Source organism: Excalfactoria chinensis, chromosome 15 (genome assembly GCF_039878825.1).
Source record: "Excalfactoria chinensis isolate bCotChi1 chromosome 15, bCotChi1.hap2, whole genome shotgun sequence".
Classification (NCBI taxonomy): Eukaryota; Metazoa; Chordata; class Aves; order Galliformes; family Phasianidae; genus Excalfactoria; species Excalfactoria chinensis.
Window position 1 is genome coordinate 9,669,660 of NC_092839.1, and position 18,072 is coordinate 9,687,731.

At 58.9% G+C, this 18,072-nt stretch overlaps 2 protein-coding genes across 3 annotated transcripts; one reads left to right on the forward strand and one right to left on the reverse strand.

The window, feature by feature from the left end:
- Positions 1–2,572: 2,572 nt before the first annotated feature.
- Positions 2,573–13,421, forward strand: LOC140259359 (tyrosine-protein phosphatase non-receptor type substrate 1-like). 2 transcript variants are annotated; one of them, XM_072350602.1, is made up of 9 exons: positions 2,573–2,599; positions 5,620–5,698; positions 9,871–10,218; positions 10,308–10,619; positions 10,702–11,052; positions 11,254–11,349; positions 11,504–11,525; positions 11,620–11,662; positions 12,046–13,421. In XM_072350602.1, exons 2-9 carry the CDS (start codon positions 5,632–5,634, stop codon positions 12,319–12,321), a joined length of 1,515 nt encoding a protein of 504 aa, XP_072206703.1. In that variant the 5' UTR covers positions 2,573–2,599; positions 5,620–5,631; the 3' UTR covers positions 12,322–13,421. The 2 variants fall into 2 exon arrangements, with proteins under 2 accessions (XP_072206703.1, XP_072206702.1); XM_072350601.1 differs by lacking the exon at positions 2,573–2,599 and adding an exon at positions 5,150–5,439.
- Positions 13,421–17,954, reverse strand: PDYN (prodynorphin). Its single transcript, XM_072350609.1, has 3 exons — positions 17,647–17,954; positions 15,321–15,462; positions 13,421–15,066 (listed from the first exon to the last, which is right to left on the reverse strand). The coding sequence occupies exons 2-3, from the start codon at positions 15,447–15,449 to the stop codon at positions 14,500–14,502; spliced, it is 696 nt and encodes a 231-aa protein (XP_072206710.1). The 5' UTR covers positions 15,450–15,462; positions 17,647–17,954; the 3' UTR covers positions 13,421–14,499.
- Between the last annotated feature and the right edge of the window lie 118 nt (positions 17,955–18,072).

An 18,072-nucleotide genomic window follows, 5' to 3' on the forward strand; every position in this document is an offset into this window, starting at 1 on the left:
TGCTGTGGGCTTGGTCAGGATGCTACAGGAACCCCATCTCCAACAGCACGGAGCGACCTTAAAAGCTCAGCTGCACTTGGCTGCAACCCCAGTGCTGGCAGCGCCCTGAGCCCGGCACAAGTGCCCCTCTTAGGAGAAGTGTAAAGGAAAGGAGAAAATATTTAGAGAGGCAGCAGAGCGCGGCAAGCAGGAGCAGCCTGGCTGTGCTGGATGCGCTGAGGTGCTGCCAGCACAGAGGGGCCTCACGGTGCCAGCGGTGAGCCTTGGGATGCCCCCCATAGAGCAGGATGGGGCCCCATAGGGGGGGCTCAGACCGTGGGGTGGGCGGCACGGCGGGGAAACAGAGCGGTCTGTAAATAATTGCATCTGACAGCTCCATTGCTTCCACAAGGTTCAGCCTTAATTTCCTAACGGTAGCGGTCACCATGGCAACGTGTAAAAATAACGTATCCCTGAGCGAGGCAAATTCCCCATAAACATCTCCTGCTTCCAGGAGCGAGGGGAGCCCCGGCCATGGGATGTGTGTAGGAGAGCCACTGCTCCGGCCATGGCAGCACCCCACACCCCACTGGCTGCCAGCACCCCGCTGCTGGGACAGGTGGGGTGTTTGGGTTGGGAGCTGCTCGGTGTTTCATTAGCGGTGTTAAGCGCTTACACCCTGCGATGATGATTTTATTTGTTAATCCTTTGGGCGATGCGGAGCGCACAGCAGCTAATTGGGTGGATATCATTAATGCCGGCGGTCAGAGCCGCTGCTAAAGGGCTGCCGTGCAGTGATTGCTGGAGCGTTTCATCTGTGCCATACACAATTGAGTTTTGCTCCCCATGAATGAACTTCATGCCCTGCACATCACAGGGCAAGAGCTCTGCCCTGGGCTCCAGCGCTGCCCTCGGTGTCCCACAGCACTGTGCTGCTCCCTGGAGCACACTGGGCACAGCTGGGACCCTGCATCCACAGCCCTGTGCCATGCAGGTGCAATGCAGGTGCAACGTAGATGCAACACACATGCAGTGCACACACACAACGGGCTCCCTGCAGACACCCACTGGTGCTCATTCTCAGCTCACAGATCTCAGGACAGAGCCCCCAAACCACAGAATCATGGAATGGCCTGGGTTGAAAAGGACCTCAAAGATCAACTCCTGGGCCAGACCCACAGGGCAACGCAGCCACCAGGATCACAGTGCGTGTCGCAGGGTCTCGTTCTTTCTGTGGCTCCCCTGAGCCCCAGGACACATCCCTGCCATGCCTGAGCTTTGTGTCTTGCAGCACATCCAGCACGACCCCCAATGAGCAGGAAGTGATGGGCTGAGATGGAACCCCGTGATCAATCCCCCTGCATCTGCATTTTTGTTTCCATCTACAGCTGCTGGGTGACTTTATTGGGCAGCAGTGAGGTACAGCCACCACGGCACAGGGAGCACAGCCAGCGTTATCTGCTGCTGCAGCCGTGGATGCACTACTGTGATAACAACTTGCCATCAATAAAGAACTCTGAGAGAATACGGAAACAAACAACAGAAAGCAGAAGAAAATCAAGGTGCTGTCACTGCTCCCCCAGCCAGATCCTCACCCTGCCTGCTCAGGCACTGCACCCACAGCATCCCTGAGCTCTGCAGCCAAGTGCAGGATTGGCCCCTCTGTTGCTTTGCGACCCAGTCCCAATGCATCCCCTGGCACTGTGAGACCTCAGCACCCACAATGGGAGAGCAAAACCTCCTCCAGAACCAGATGCAGGATCCTGCTCACCAGCTGACACCAACCCAGTGCTCACATCAGTGTGTCCCCACCAGCTCCTGTCCCTGCAGCTGGCTTTTCTCACCATGTCAGCAGTTCAGCCCAAACCCAGCATCCCTTTGCTCCCAGGGCAGGCTGCCAGGCCAGGGCAGGATGTAGAACACCTTTCCTGCTGTGACACAGCCTGGTAGGAATTCCCCCTTGGAAATGTGTAGGGCTGTGTTAAGGAAGCCTGGTGGAGTTACCCCAGTGCCAGCACCTCTCAGGGCACTGCACAGGGCCGGAGCATCCCACGTGCACTGCAGGGACACGGATAAATAAGCCCCATAACTGCACCCAGTGCTTCATTTGCAGCACCAACATCCTCCCCTCTTCCTCCACACACAGAGCAATCAGAGCTAAACTGCTCCATAAACACCTCTTTATGGAGTTCAAGAGCACCGCCTGGCCCTGGCTGAGCACTCCAGAAGTGCAAGGATGGAGGGAGCTGTGATTAGGAATTTGCCTCCTGCCCTGTCCTGCTGTGATAAGGAGCAGTGAGCACATTCATCGCTGTGAGGTCTCAAGGAAGGAGCTGCAACATCCCAGCATAGCCCTAAACCATCCCATAAAAGCACAAACAGAGCAAAGCAGTTCATATGAGCAGCTCCCCCCCCCACCCCAAACTCTTTTAAGTGAAGCCACACTTGGCTCCACAGGAGGAAACCAGCAGCCCCCATCCTGCTTTACTATGGACATCACAGCTGCACTGGGGTCATAACGAAGCACCTGCAGCTCATTAATGTGGCATAAAGGGGTTCCCAGGTGCCGCACTATTTCTTTCTCCAGCTGGGTGCTGCAGGGAGAACACACAGTGAGTGGGTACGATGCACTTTGGTCTCATCAGTGGGGATTTGCTGTGCCTTGCTGCTCTTCCATTTGTGTCTGCTGCTTTTAGGGTCTGGCTTGGATGCATCTGCATGCTGCTTTGTGCACACGGGCTGAAGGTTGCTGCTTCCCATCCCCATGTTGGCATATTGCTTGTTAGAAGTTAACATCAGATAAACTAATTTAAGCTCCTTCTGTACTGGATGTCTTGGGCTAAGTTGGCATGGTACCTAATGAAGCTGAAGCTCCATTTGTTGTGCTGGAAGCCCTAAATATCAGCGGTGTAATTGGAAATCCCTCCTTAAGGAGATGTTTGTGTGCTTTGCTCTTAGCTGAGGGCCCTGCAAGGGCTGAACCCACAGCTTGGGGGTGGTGGGGGAACAGTGGGGGGTCCTGCAGGATGTGTGCCCCCAAATGTGGGGCTGTGGGTCAGGATACAACCGTGTGGCTCTGAGCTTCTTTGGATCCCTGCAGACCTGAGTGCCATGTGTGTGCTGTTGGTGGTTGTTGGCTGCGTGGGGATAGCTGTGATGCTGCTGCTGGGCTCAGATATGGAGATCTGCTCGAGATCCTCCCTTCAAGGTGATGCTGCTGCTCCAGCTGTGGCTCACCCTGACCCACCCTGAGGAAGCTGTTGCTTCAAAGCAATGAAGAATGATCCCAAACCCTTCCTTAGCCCCAACAGCAGCTCCCATGGGCTGGGATCTGGCAGTGTGAGCTTGGAACAGGGGTTGTGCTCTGGTGCATGGGGTTGCCACGGGTGCAACAACAGCGCTGCAGTGCCTCCTGCTCACATGCACAGGGAACCACTTGTGATGGTGTCACATCTCCAAAGCACCACGCTCCCATTTCTCTGCCTCCAGCACAGGGGCTGCTCCCCAGACCGGCTTCTCCAAACCCCGCATTCCTGCTCAGGGCTGCAGGCAGCAGGGAGGCAGCTCGTACTGCCCATATGCTCCCTAACGTAGAGCAGGAGAAGCTCTTCCCGGGAAGCTCGCTCCTCACCATCTGCTGTGCCGCGGTACCTCCTCTTGCAGAGCTTTTTTAAGCTCCAACGTTCCTTCCCAAGTGCTCTGATTGCGCACGGGGCTGTCTGCGTTTCGTGATCATGGGTTTGTCTGAACCTCCAGTGTTGTGTAGAACAGCCCAGACAGGCTGTAGGCAGCCGGGCCCTCAGGAGCTGTGCTGCTGCTTCAAAAGAACCGGGGTTGGAGGCAGGGCTACGTCCCACCACAGCCTTGCCTTGCTCTGCTGGTGCTGCTCCCAAACATGGGATCCAAGGTGCTGCAGACCGAACTGTAGCTGATCCCGTTTCCTTTTCCCCGTGCAAAGAGCTGATTTATCACCACGTTGCCTGTGCAAGAGGCCGAAAGCCAAAGTTTGCTCATGTGCTTGCCAGATGTGGGAAGGGAAAATGAGGCAACAGCTGTGCTGGGCTCTTGGGAGCTCCCTGGGAACAGCGATGGTTGGAGCTGCTCTGAGGGTCCAGGGTTGCAGCACAGCTGTCCCAGTGCTGTCCCAAGTCCAGAGCAAGTGAGGTCACTTAAAGCTGGTTGTAATACATGGGTGTATGTCATGCCCCTGTACCAGCAGGGCCGAGGGGGAGGCTTGCAGCACTAGGAATAAGAATGCAGAGAACACACCCAGGCTGAGCAGTGTGCAGATTGATGGTGCCAAGACACTTCAGCTATCTTTGCTGTTTGTTTATGTGAAGCTCTAAATAAAGCCGACAGCCCCAGCGGCTGCTGGAGAGTGAGTTGGAGCTGATGCCTGTGGTGGTCCCAGCATGGTTATGGCTGCTGCTCTTGGGTTGTGCCCTGTGCTGGGTGCTGCTCAGCTCCTGCCTGCAGGGCACTTTGCCATCACTGCGTGAGTAGAGCACTGGGAGCTGCCAGTGATGCCTGGATGTAGGGAGTGTGGCTGAGAGGGGTGCTGGGCATCAGGCTGGTTCCTGGCCTCGAAGTGCCATGGGGTGGTGGGAGGAACTGCAGCAGGAGCAGATAGTGGAGGATGTGTCTCCCCTGGGAGAGACTGTGTTGGAGCAGCAGGGATGTGCATCCCATGGATGCTTTCAGCTCAGCTCCATTTCTTATGGTGGTCACCTTGTCCTCATGCTCTCACCTCTCTGGGCTGTGATGGTGGATGCACTCCTGCTAAGCCTGCTGGGTGAGGGCACACACCAGGGATGTCTGCATGTGCTCAGGAACTGGTGCAGGGATGGGATATAAGGACTCCTCCAACCTGCCCTGCTCTGGGGTCCTCTCTTTGCTCAGTCTGACTGTGACAGGCCAAGCTGCCCACTCCACGTGGAGTCTCCAAGTCAGCCGCTCATGCTTCTGCCATGAGCCCAGGAGGCTTTTCGCTATTCAGCTTGGCTGCTGGCACTGCGAGCTCCCTTGGATGGCACTAAACGCCCACAGCATCTGGGAGCACCGCGTGTCCCAACCACCTCTGTGCTTTCCCCGGTAACCCCACCGTAACAGCGCCGGCCTTTGTGGCACGTTGTGAGATACCCGGGGCCATCGGAGCAGCTCCAGCCACAGCTTCCCACCCTGCGCGGGCGCTGCAGCTGCTGCCCCATCCTCACCCTCATCCTTCCGGGGGTGGGGGGGGGGCTCCCTCCGGCCCACCTTAAGAAGGCAGCTGCCGGTGTCCCGGGGGGAGCTCCCACCCACGACTTCGCCAGGAGCCAGGCGGTGCCGGGCTGCGGGGAGCCCCGCCGCTACCGGGGCCGCTCGCGGTGTCAGAGCAACGGAGGCGGCGCCGCGGAGGGGCGGTGCGGAGCGGTGCGGAGCGGAGCGGAACGGCCCCGGGGCCGCTCGGGGCCCGGCCAGGTCCGTGCGATCCGTACCGCGCTGCGGCGAAGCGGGGGATGGGGGTGGGGGGGCACGGCCGCCCTTCCTCATTTGGAGGCTGAGAACTCAGTGCCGTTTCCTTCTCCATCAGCAATTCTGCCTGGCTGGTTGGTTGGGTTTTGTTGTTGTTTTTCTCTCTGAAGCCGTTCTGTTCTCCAGGAGGAGCCGGAGATGGAGCCCCGTCCCCCCGCCTGGCCGCTGCTCTGCCTGCTGCTGCTCTGCCCGCCCTTCTGCCCAGGTGAGCCCCGAGCTCTCCCGTTTTTGCCGTGTTTTTCCCTCTGCTCCCGTCCTTTCTGCCGCTCCTCTCCCGTCTCCCAACCCCGCACCGGCCGCGATGCGGTGCCGCCGCGCTTTGCTGTGACCTTTCCAGGCGATGACCTCCAGCGCGGGGCCCGGCTGCGTTACTCTCAGCACGGAGCCGTTCATCCTGCCCTTCCGCAGCCACATGCGGGAATTAGGGACGTGAAGAGGCACGTTGCTTGCAGCCCTTTGCCAGCATCCCGCCGGCTCCGGGAGAGGCGCATCGCCCCCGGCATTGCTGCGGATGGGAGGAGGGCGGCTCAGTGGGGAGCTCTCGTTAAAACCCAAACCTTGTTTTTATGGCTGCCCCCCCTCCATCCCCCCTTTATCCCCCCCACCGAATCCTGTTCTTGCTGCTCAACTGTTGAGCTCCAGCAGAGTGGGGCTGCTCCTCGTGCTCTCACTTAAGGCCAGCTCCGGGTCCCCTCGGGTTCCCCGTGTTTCCTTCTGCCCTCCTCTTGGCTCGTGGTCCCATAAGAGAGCGCTGTGTGAATGGACGGTCGGTGCTCACCCCGGTGTTTCCCTTCCCCTATGGGAGCAGGAAGTTTCTTGGCCCACCAGGAACAGAGCCCTGCTGTGGCTGCTGCTTTCAAGGATGTTTCATTTCTAGAGTGTTTCAGCATCATTAATCTTGAGTGATAGTGCAGAGGAGATGATGGGCTCCTTCTGGCCTGCTGTTGTCTGTGGCTTTTTGGGGGATGGAGCAAACTTTGTAGGGCAAAAGCAATGCACGTCCCCAGTGGGCACTGTGCCTGTTTGGCTCCATCCGGACCCCACATCTCACCCTGCAGTGAGCTGCACGCCCTGGGCAGAGCTGTACCCCTCCAGGCCCACTGGAGACCTTTCCCCGCACAGCTCTCCTTTGGTGCAGAGCTGAGTGTGAACTCCAACAGAAAGCAAATGCTTTCAACACAGCACTGCTTGCTTTCCTAATTGCCTGCCCGCAGCTGGGGAGCATTGGCCCCAAGCTTTGTGCTCTGAGCTGCACAAAGCCAAAGGAGGTTTTGGCTGTGAGCGCTGCCCCAGTGAAGCCACTGTGATTTCCTGCCATGATAATGGCTGAAGCGGAGCTGCTGAGCTTCACGAAGTGCGGCCCCAAAGGGACAGCATCTTTTTTTTCTACTGGGACAAAAAGATCCATCTTGGCCTCTAAAAGGACACAGGGCTCTGGGTTTCCAGTTGGTTGGAGAGCTGCTTTGCATGGGCGATGGTGCAGGTGTGCAAACCTTGTTTCTCACGTGTGTTTCTAGTGGGACCGTTCTGCCCCGTGATCCAGCTGTGCTGCAGAGGAGCAGGCAGGAAGCAAAGGGGGAAAGGGGAGATCCTGCAGGATGTCTCCCTGTAGGGCAAAGAGCCCTCTGTGAAATCTCGGCCCCTTACAGCCCTTCTGTGTAAGCTTTGCTCCATGAAGGGCTTCAGTTCCCTGCAGCCTCCCCAGAGTCAGAAACCTGCTTGGCCAACACAGCTGAATTTCTGCTATAGGAGGGCAGCCCTCAAATGATGGCTGTGCGTGATCCGAGGCGTCCTCTGATGTCACCAATGTCAAATATAGCCCCTGCTATCGCCCTGCCTGGGTAACCATCCTGGGGTCTCTTATCCTCCAAAATGCTGCTTCCAGGCTCTTTTTATAGCCAGCACCTGTTAGTTTCCCCACAGCCTCTCCGTGCAGGTGAAATTCCATTGGGATTATTTTGGGGTGCTGCACAGTGCCCGCATGCCAGCGGCCAGCTGCACGCCCCGCTCCATCCCAGAGCTCCTTCCTTGGTGCCTTCAGAAGGAAAGCTATTTTTACCGGCCCGAAGCATGCAGGCACCTTCTCCTGAATGAAAGCCCGGCCTCTTGCAATCTGTTCAGTATCAGATACTTCAAAAGGTGGAAATAGAGCGAAGAAAAATGTGTCACCGAGATGGAAAACTCGCGGCGCGTGGGGATGGTGCGTGCTGGGAGCTGGGGGGAGAACAAGGAAGGAGAGAGGTCTGCGTGGTGTAAGGGGAAGCTGGCTGCAGGGCAAGGGCAGGGGGAGGAGATTGAGTGGAAACTTTGCATTTCTTGGGTTGCAAAGGGTTTTAGTGCAACTTCCCCTTTGTGCTTTCCCATTACTGGAGGGGGGGGTGGGAGCGGGTTGTGCACCAGGATGGGTGTCAGGGTGTTCCTGTGCAGGGATGGCCATGTGGTTGTTATCCAGGAGGTGCGGTGGGGCAGGTTAAGGCAGTGAGGTGCCAACACCGCGTTCTGTGGCTGAAATTCGTGTATAACAGATTTCCTGCAAATCCTGAATGTAGCGATGTGAAGAGTGCTGGGCAAGCAGATCGGTGGGAAAATCTCTACATTAGCACATGAAAGAAGGAAAAGAAATAGCCAAAAGCTGCGTTTCACTCTGAGCTGAGAGACTGTTTGGAGCCGTGTGATGACGGAGCCTCAGGGCTGCCAGCAAAGAGATGCCAGTGCTGGGGGCCAGCGGGATCCCTGGCAGCCCCAACCAGGGATGTGCTTTCTGGCTGAGCAGTGCCCACGCCCCAGCCCTGTGCTCTGAAGCCCCCAGACCCTAAAGCTGGAGTTCTTCCTCCCCTCCCGGCACAGCGTGTGCCTCACCGGAGCGCAACAGATGGAGAGAGGGAGGATGCAGAGGGAACGCGTGGATCGGGGCAGGCTGTGCTCAGTGGGGCTGCACCAGGCTCCTGCAGTGTGATGGGTGCTGTGGGTGTCCGAGGGGATGGGCTGCAGGTGCACAGTGCTCTGCTGCAAAGCCACTTCTCTGCAGGATTGTAGCTGGGAGCAGGGAGAGAAGTGCTTGTCACGCGGTGCCGAGGAGGCCCAGCTCTGGCCCCCGCTTCCTGCAGCGTGACCCTTCCTGTGTTGTAGCACCTCATAGTATTATTGTGTGGGCTTCGTTTGCTGGACCAGGTGCAGCGAGAGGTCAGCACAGCACCCCTGGAGCAATGCAGCTGCCCTGGGCACATAAAGGGGCTGGGGGTCTGTCCTGGAGGCAACTTTGTCCCATGTGGGTGCAGTGTGGGGCAAGTGATGCTTTATGACTTCCTCTCTGCGTTGCTCAACTGCTCTTGCAAAAAGCCTGTGGGCAGTGGAGGAGCTCGGGAGGGGCTCAGCAGCTGAGCTGGCTGTATTGTGTGTTGCTTGTGCCCAGGGCTCTGCTGTAGGGCTGCTCCCCAGACTTGGGTGTCACCCCAAAAGTCAGCTGCGCTTGCATAAGCCCACACGGACACTGCTGGGATGGAAAACAACAGCTCAGCCTGTTGCTCGGGTGGAACAGTTGGTGTTTCCACCTTTTATCTTTTGGCACAGGTTTGGTTTGGTGCCACGTGTTGACTTTGTGGCTCCAAAGGGAAGTGCCAAGGCCCAAAGCTTGTGGCTGTACTGCTGAACCAATCTGCCCCGTGACCTCCTGGTGCAGGAGAGCAGTGTGCAGCTGTGGCCTCTATGCCAAGGGCCCATGAGCAGGCTGTGGGGCTGCAGCTGCACCATGGTGCGTGCATGGCCCTACCTCAATGTGTGTGCACGCTCCCAGTGCTGGCAGCTTCAGCAGGAGCTCCCTGCTCAAATGCAATGGGCTTTGCACAGCTGTGGCCGCACTCTTATGTCCTGCTCACCATCTCCAGAGTCGCAGCGTGGCAGGGGACTTCTAGGCTCTGGGAAGCTCAGGATAGGTGCAGTGCTCCCATTGGGGCACGAGGCGGAGGCACAGCACTGCAGCTGCAGCCACGGTGCATCCAGGGCACAGCCTTCCTCTGCTGGCTGCAGAGGGAACAGCATCGGCTACAGCTGAGTGCTGAGCATTGCTGGCGTGGGTAGGGGCTGGAGCTGGGGAGATTCAGCGCAGAAAAAGTGGTGTTATGTCTGTGTCTGAGAGGAGAGCTTGGTTTCCAACGTGGTACGTTGCGTGCCCTTGGTTCCTCATGACATTCTTTGTTTTCCTCCCTGTGGTGGGATGTGCTGGGGGCAGTGGGCTTGGATTGGTGTCTTGGCTGCACAGAGCTTGGCACACAGGGGTCCTCTGTACTGAGGGCACTGGGCTCACAGCTCTGCCCCCGTTCTGGGCTCAGGGCCCTCCTGTTGTCAGGAGGGACCTAAGGGGGTCTGCTTTGTCCCCAGGTTTGAGTGCACAGCCGTATCCGGACTTCAAGCTGGAGCAGCCCCGGGGCCCAGTGGTGGTGACCAAAGGGGAGGTGCTGACCCTGAACTGCACAGCAGTTGGATCAGCTCCTATTGGCCCTACGAAGTGGCTGAAGGACCAGGGCAGCAGCAATCAGACCATTTATGATCGGAAAACCTCCCCACGTGTGACGAAAGTAGACACTGAATCCAACAAAGACTTCTCCATCCGCATCAGGGATGTCCGTCTGGAGGACACTGGCACCTATTACTGTGTGAAGTTTCAAAGAGGCACCTTTGGTGAAGAGTTCTTTAGGAGCGGTGGGGGCACGGAGGTGTTGGTGCACGGTGAGTGGGATCCCAGCCTGTCCTGGTGGGCTCTCCTGTGGGGCTGCAAGGGGCAGGACGCTCCCTGATGGTCGATGCTTCTCCCACAGCCAGACCCTCCGAGCTGGCCATGTCAGAGCCCAGTGACCGAGCGGTGCCGGGGCAGTCGGTGCCCTTCACCTGCAGCACCGGAGGGTTCTTCCCCCGAGACATCCAGGTGAAATGGCTCAAGAACAGCACTCCGGTTCGGGCTGAGCCGCCCCGCATCACCGCGGAGCTGCCAGGCACCTACAGCGTGTCCAGCACCGTGCAGGTGAAGCTGAGCGAGGCCGACGTCCGCTCGGAGCTGAGCTGTGAGGTGCAGCACAGCACGCTGGCAGCCCCGCTGACGAGGACGTTCGCGCTGGGCCGGGTCCTGCGAGGTGAGGCTCAGAGCCCCGGGTTGGGGCAGGGCTGAGCCGTGGGCCGAGGGACGCCGGCTCCAGGTGCCGCTTCTCTTCCCAGTCGCCCCCAGCGTGTCTGTGGTCGCCGCACCGCCGGGCGCCGTGGAGGTGAACGAGACGGTGAACTTCACCTGCCGCGTGCGGGGCTTCTACCCGGGAGCCGTGAGCATCAGCTGGATGGAGAACGGCACGGAGAGGAACGCGGGGAGCAGCGCGCGGCCAACAGAGACCTCCCGGGGCTTGTTTGAGCTGAACAGCACGCTGACGGTGCAGGCGGGGGAGGAGAAGAGCGGCTCCAGGTTCACCTGCCGGGTGGTGCACGAGGACCAGGAGCCCATCTCCAGCACGGCCATCCTGCGGGTCATCGTCCCAACCTCGGGGGAAACCAACGAGAGCTTCATTGGAGACAGCAGTGCGTGAGAGCTGCGGGGTGTATGTGGTGCAGGGTGGGAGGTCGCCCCCCAGGACAAGCTCAGAGTCCCACCAGGATGTGGGTTAAGCTCTTTGTCCTGGGGGATGCTGGATGTCCCGCTCAGTGCATGTGGACTCATCACACTGAGCCTGGAGCCTTCTGATCCATAGTGACATTTCTCACATGTGGTTCCCGTTGTAGAAAGCCTCATCTATGTGGCCGTGGGAGTGGTGTGCACTGTGCTGGCGCTGCTGGTGATTGCCATTCTCTACCTCATCCGGACAAAGCAGAGCAAGGGTGAGGATAAGGAAACCACGTGCGTGGCATGGGGGGTGGCTGCTGAAATCAAGTCCAAGTTCTGAGCAATGCGGTGTGTGGGTTGGTGTGCCTGCAGAAGTGAGGGTTCTCTAAACTGTTTCCTTCCTAATCTATTTCCTCCCTCCCCCTGCAGATAAGAGCTCTCCGTCTGCCAGGTGAGTGCACATCTCTGTGCTTTGCATCTGACCCCACAGCCCCAATCTGCTCCATCACATGAGAAGCACCTGACCCCTCGTTTTCCCCTTACAGGTTACACGAGCCAGAGAAGAGCAGCGGGACCACCACCACCCAGGTGTGTCACCTTCCTCGGGGTCCGGGGTGGGGAGCAGCCCCCAAGTGTGGGAGAGGAGGGTGGAGGCTGTGCACGAAGTGTCTCAGTGTCTCCACACTGTGGCCGAGGGGAGAAGGAGCTGCAGTGCTTCCCAGCATCATTTCTGCCTCCACCTTCTCTCCCCCTCCTCCCGGGAAGGTCTGGCTTTAGGACTGGAAGCAGCTGCACCATAAGCACGAGGCAGTTTGTGGGGTGGTTGTGTGTGCTGTGGGATGGACACAGTGCTGCTGCATGGGCAGTGTGGTGCGCAGGTGGTGTTGGTGCTTTGGAGAGCATTTTGGCACGGGTGGGAAGGGGACTCACTGTGCAGCTTCCAAAAGCAAACCCTTTGGGGTCTCACCCAGGAGTCTGACCCCAACAACCTGACCTACGCCGACCTGAACTTCGCCAAAGAGAAGAAGAGCATCCGCCGCATCATCGAGCTGAGCCAGCAGTCGGAGTACGCCTGCATCCAGGGCAGCAATAGCAGCAGCAGCAGCAGCCAGCCGGCTGCCAGCAGCGACAACCTGACCTATGCCGACCTGGATATGGTGCATCTCAGCAAGGCACCCCGGCGGCCCCCTCCATGCCCTGAGGAGAGCAGCTCTGAGTATGCCAGTGTCCAGATCCAGCGGCAGTGAGTGGGGCTGGGGCTCACAGTGGTCCCGGTCCCCCCCCCTCACCCTACAGAGGGACTTTCTTAGCAGCACCGATGGCCACGGTACCCGTGTTCTGGGGATGGGAGTGCAGCCTTTGGCACTGTGCCTACTCCTGGGGGTTGATGTTTGTTTGCAGACTTTTGGGATGGCTTTGAGGGCTCCTTGCCTTTGGGACTTCCCCCCGGCCCTTGGCCATGGGGGACCCCCTGAGTTGTGCACTGGGTTTGCTCACAGAACCCGAGGATGCGTCGCTGGAGAGCACTGCAGTGCAAAGGGGTTTCAGGATGGTGCCTCCAGGCCAAGGGGCTCCCACCTGCCTTTGGGGGCTCTGCTGTGTGGGAAACAAACTCTGGCTTTAAAGGAGTGATGTCAGTGTCCACCTCTCGTCCCAAGTGTCTCTTCCACAGGCTCTTGCATTGATGCCAATAGGACTGGGGGGCTGCAGGAGGCAAGCCACAGCCACGTTGGCTTTGCCCCATCACCAAACATCCTCCTCCTCCACACAGCCCAGAGATCTGTGCCCTGGGCTTATACAAAGCACGCAGCCCCCTCCAGCCACGCAGCTCTGTGTGTGTTTGGGGCCACGGTGAGCCCCTCATTGCCAGGCGCAGCCCCCCCCAACACCCCTCGGTAACGTTTAACATGTTCTAAATGTTTGCCATGTAACTCTTAATTTCTAGAGCTCAACCCCAGTGTGTCACGTGTTGTACGTGGGTGTACTGCTGTGTCCGTCGCACTAGGGTAAGATGTGCAGGATGAAGAATGGGGCCTCCGTAAATAGCCCAGAAACCCCATTGAGCTTCTGTCTGACATGCCACCACCCCACTTGGATGTGGGCTGGGGGCAACAACAGCTCCCTGCAGCCAGGACCAGAAGAAGGGAGGCACTCATCTTCAATGTGTCCCCTGCCACAGGACCTCCCCCTCCCAGCACCCATGGGACCATTGTGGGGTGGGGGAGAAGCCCTGGCCTTGCTTTGGGACCTGTGTGACTGCCTGTACTGACCGTGATTTTTTTTCTTCTTTTTTTTGTTTTCATTTTGCTTGCAAGATATTTTTATAATAAAAGTGGAAAGTCCTGTGCTTCGGTGGCTCTCGGGGCTCTCACTGTGTCACCTGCCTGTGCGGTGGTGGGGGAGGCCAGCAGCTCGAGTTGTGTTTTTGAAGGGGATTCATCCAGTGCAGCCTCAGTGCTGCAGCAAAGGGAAAAGGAAGAGGAAGAGCAGCCTAGAGGTGAGGCTGGGGTGGTCAATTCTGGTGCCCTGAGCGTGTATCCCCCAACAGCTTAGGGTGCCTGCAGCCCTGGGCAGTGAGGCTATGGAGGAGTTCTGTGTGGGTTGGGCTTTGCTGGCACAGAGCTGCTGCTGTTGGTCACGCTGTAATCGAAGCACGTGTGGGAATGGGGTGGTTTGGTCACTGTGCCTGGGTTCACAACCACAGTATGGCCTTAGGGCAGCAGCAGTGGGATTTGTGGGCACTGCTCAGGCACAACTTGGGATGTGTGATTCCCTCATGCTGAGGGCTGGATCCACCCGGAGGAAGATGATGCTTAGCACCCACCATGGCTTGGTTGGCATTTGCCTTTTATTGGCTGTGGGGGAGCAGGGGGCCCAGATGGGGCGAACCAGAGAGTGTTCTTGTATCAAGGAAGGCAGTGGGACCAGGTGGGCACTAGGATGAGCAGGATGCAATGGGTGAACTGGGGAAGGGATGGGGATGCTCAGCCCCCTGCAGCCCTGCCACCCCTCCCTATGGCCACTGTACAGCCCCATAGCCCTGCTGGCTGCATCCCAGCCTCGCTCGGGCTCATACTTCCTGGGGCTTGAAAGCTGTTGCCTCATCCATCAGCTGTGATGTTTCCCAGCCCCTGCTGTGCATCTGCAGCTGTGGCAGGGCTGGGGATGCATCCCCACTGGATGTGCTGCCAGCAGCTGGGGTGAGATACCATCCCTAAAGGGTGTGCAGGTGAACCAGAGCGAGACAACAGGGGGCAGAACTGAGGCATATTGCAGGGCTGGGGTGGGGGTGGCAGAGCCCATGGCTCTTCGAGGAGGATGAGGCGAGGATGGTGGCAGCCGCTTGGAGCAGGGGACAAAGGGATGAGGATGGGGTGACAACACCGGTCAGGCTGGTGGCACAGGGACCTGTCCCATGCCAGGCTCTATAGGTCTAAGACCTCCCCTGAGTAGGCACTGGGGTCCTCATCTGAGCGCGTGGTCACCTTGAACTGCCGCCACAGGAAGCCCCCGTACCGCTTCTGATTGTCCCACTTGAGCTTGGGCCGGATGCGGCGCATGAAGCCCCCGTAACGCTTGTGCAGCTCCGCCAGCTCCTGCCCCTCAGCCCCCGCGCCCTCAGGCTCCTCACCCTCCCCCGGCCCTGGGTAGTTCTCAGGGGCTGCCCGCTCCCCTGGATTGTGGCTGAAGCCCCCCGACTTCTTGCTGAGGCTGCCCTTGCCATGGGTGTTGTCGCGCAGCAGGGACAGCAGCCTCCCCTTGGCCAGCTTCTTCATGAAGCCTCCGTAGCGTTTGGCTGGTGCCAGCGGCAGCTCTTCAGGGCTGGGATCCTGCTCTGGCTCTGCCTCATCTTCCACCTCTGCTGGGGATGGGTCTGTTCCTTCTGTCCCCTCAGCCAGGGCCACCAACGGGGCCAGGAGTGCCAGCGCCTTCCTGCAGCTCTCCCACTCAGCACCGGGCGGGGAGGAGCCCTGGCACTGCCACAGGCACATCTGCAAGACAGCAGCCGTGGCAACACCGGCATCACCCAGCAATCAGGTACCACCACCCCATCTGTCGCCACCCCATCCCCTGGATTCATGCTGCCAAGCTCACAAGGAGCCAAACTTTGTGCCTTCCTAAAACCTCTGGGTGCCGCTGACCGCAACCCACAGACCATGCACCACCACCCTGTGTCATCCCCGAGCTGTCCCTGCTGCTGTACCTCAGTGCTGAATGCTGGGGGCTGCTTGGGGCCAACACTCACCAGGGGCTGGATGCTGCTCTCGGTGCCACGTGCCTGGTTGGTACAGAGGGAGCACTGGGTTGCACAGTCGGCGGAAGCTGTTGCAGCCAGGGAGAGGCAGAGTACCAGCACCAGCACCTGCTGTGCCATCGTGCCCTGCTGCCTGGGGAGGGTGAGAGTACAGACAGCATCACCCTTCTGCACCCAGAGCTGGGAGCCAACACCTGTCCATGCCCAGAGCCTGTCGGTGTGCAGCAGGTACCTGCATTAACTCCCTCCTCTGCCTGCTCCTGGGGAGCTGTGCCCGCACCCACGTGACTTACCTCTGGGATCTGCTCCTGGGGGAGCAACCCAAGGGATGCTGCAGGACACTGACCCCGGGTGGGTTCATGCACAAGGACCAAAGCCCCATCCCAGCCCTCCCACCACCCAGCACGTACCATTTGCAGGCAGTCTCTTGTTCCTTCCAGCATCACAGCTCTCTGCAATATTGCGATCGCACGTTTGCGTGGCACGGAGGGGATGAATCAGCCCTCCCCTTGGCCTTGGGAAAGAACAGTGCCAAGACACGGAGCTGCTGGCAGAAGGGGACAGGGGATGCAGGGCAGCACAGGAGCAACATGTCACCCACCTCCAGCACAGCCTCACCCCATGCTTTGTCCCCTGCATCCCTCATCCCACCTGCTGCTTCTGTGTAGGGAGGGGGAGAATGCTGATCCCAGGCTTATTCCTACCTGCTGGCTGCGACCACCATCCTCCAGGCTCCGAGAGCCCTGCATGAGGCCAGGAGGGCTGCATGCACCATGCAGGGGGTTGGAGTGGGGCACCAGAACCCTGAGCAGCACCTGCAGAACCCAAGGGCCGCAGTGCCACCAATCCCAGGAGCAAGAGCCAACCCAACAGCATCCCACTGCCTCCGCTCCTGCTTCAATCCAAGGTGGGAAGGCATGACCCAGAGGGATCAGTTACACGTTAATGACGCATATTAGAGACTATTGTATTCTTCAGCGCTGTCTGCTAATGTACTCTAATTGGCGCTGATGAAGAATTGTTAATGCCACAGTATTAATTCGTGCTAAATTAAATTTGAATTTGAATTATCTGCACCATCGTGTGTCGAGAAATCTGCATTCTTCAGCTGCGCCGCACAACCCGAGTGCATCACCCCGGGATGGACACAGACAGCACTGACAGCCCCTGCTCACCTCAATGGCACCGAGTGAAGAGAGAGGACTCACCTGCTGCTAAGGTAAATGCTGGCTGTGCTATTGTGCCTGGAAGCTGCAGCCCCCATGCACCCAATGTGAACGTACCTCAGCACAGATGTTCCTAAGGTGCTCTGCCATCCTGCTGCTGCAGGAGGAGGAGAGTGGGGAGCAGGGAAAGGGGAGGTAAAGCAGGGCTGAGGTGACAGTGAAAAGAGATGCTCAAAAACGGGAGAGACAAAGGGAGGGGGAAGAAAAATGGGGTTGGAGTTTGGAACTGTGGGACCTGGAGCACCCTGAGGTGAGCTCTGCCTGGAACATCCATCCTGGGGAATGCATCTGCATGAGCACAGCAGAGCTGCAAGGGACCAGGGCAGCTCTGGGTTCCTACCTGCGTCCTGTGTGTGCTGCGTGGCCGCTCCTTCTCTGCCCCTTTTCTATTCAGGTTTTTGGTGCCAACACACAGGACAGCCCCAGGTGTGTCTGTGCACCACAGCTCTGGGTTACAGCCCTGGCTGCACCAGCACAGAGGGATGGAGAGCAGCTCCGGGTGCGCAGCAGGTGACAGAGCACAGCGTGACCACGGAGGGCTTTGCTCCCAGCCATCACCCGCTGCATCTCTGAGCATTTCTACACAGAGATGTCACCACGCAGTGCAGACACCCAAGCTGCAGGTGTTTCTCCCAGGCAGCTTGGGACACACAGACCCTTGTGAAGGAGCAGAGCCCGCTCCCAGCAGCTCTCTCCACTCCTTACAGTGACCTTTCGGCCACCATCACAGCACACCCAGCGCTGTGCCATCACCCACCCCATTCTCCCTGCCCTCCCCCTGAGCTCAGCTTTGCTCCAGGGCTGTGCTGTCTCCATATGAGCATACAGCCATGGCACCAGCATCACCCCGAGCCCCAGCAAAGCGATGCTGTGAAACCACCAGGGGATGAGCGGGGCACCTGCAGCGAACGTGTGAGACTTGAAATAAAGCAATAAAGCAACGAGTAAAGTGTGAGATGCTCCCAGCACGGCAGCTCGGGGATGCTTTGAAACAAACTGAGTCACACTCCCTCGAGCAGCAGTGATGCCCAGCATCAAGGTGCGTGCGGGTAAAGGGAAGGGAACCCCAAATCCATGCACCCCGTCCCTACCTGCTGTGCGCCCCGTCCTGCTGCGCTGCGCTCTCGGGTCAGGCTGAGCTGGGCATGGGCCACGCTGGGTGCACACCGTAACTCACCGCCCGCCGCCCGCCCGCCAGCTTTTATGGCCACCGAGTCTCCTCCTGCGGCGGGGCCCCACACCGCTCAGCGCTGCGGAGCCAATCGGGGCGAGGAAAGCTGTGAATAATCAGCCCCGCAGCATCCCCGCCACAGCCCTGGTGGGCTCCGTCGCTGCAGCCCCAGGGATTGGGTGTGAGCACTCCAGGTTGCCCCTTGGTTGCTGCTACCCCGTTGGGGTCCTCGGCACGGGCAGTGGGTGGGGGTCTCTCTTAACTGCTGGGTGCTGAATGCAAGCCCTGCCCGAGGTGGGGGAGATGGGGAGCCCCCAGCCTCGTGCTCCCAGCTTGGGAGAAGCCC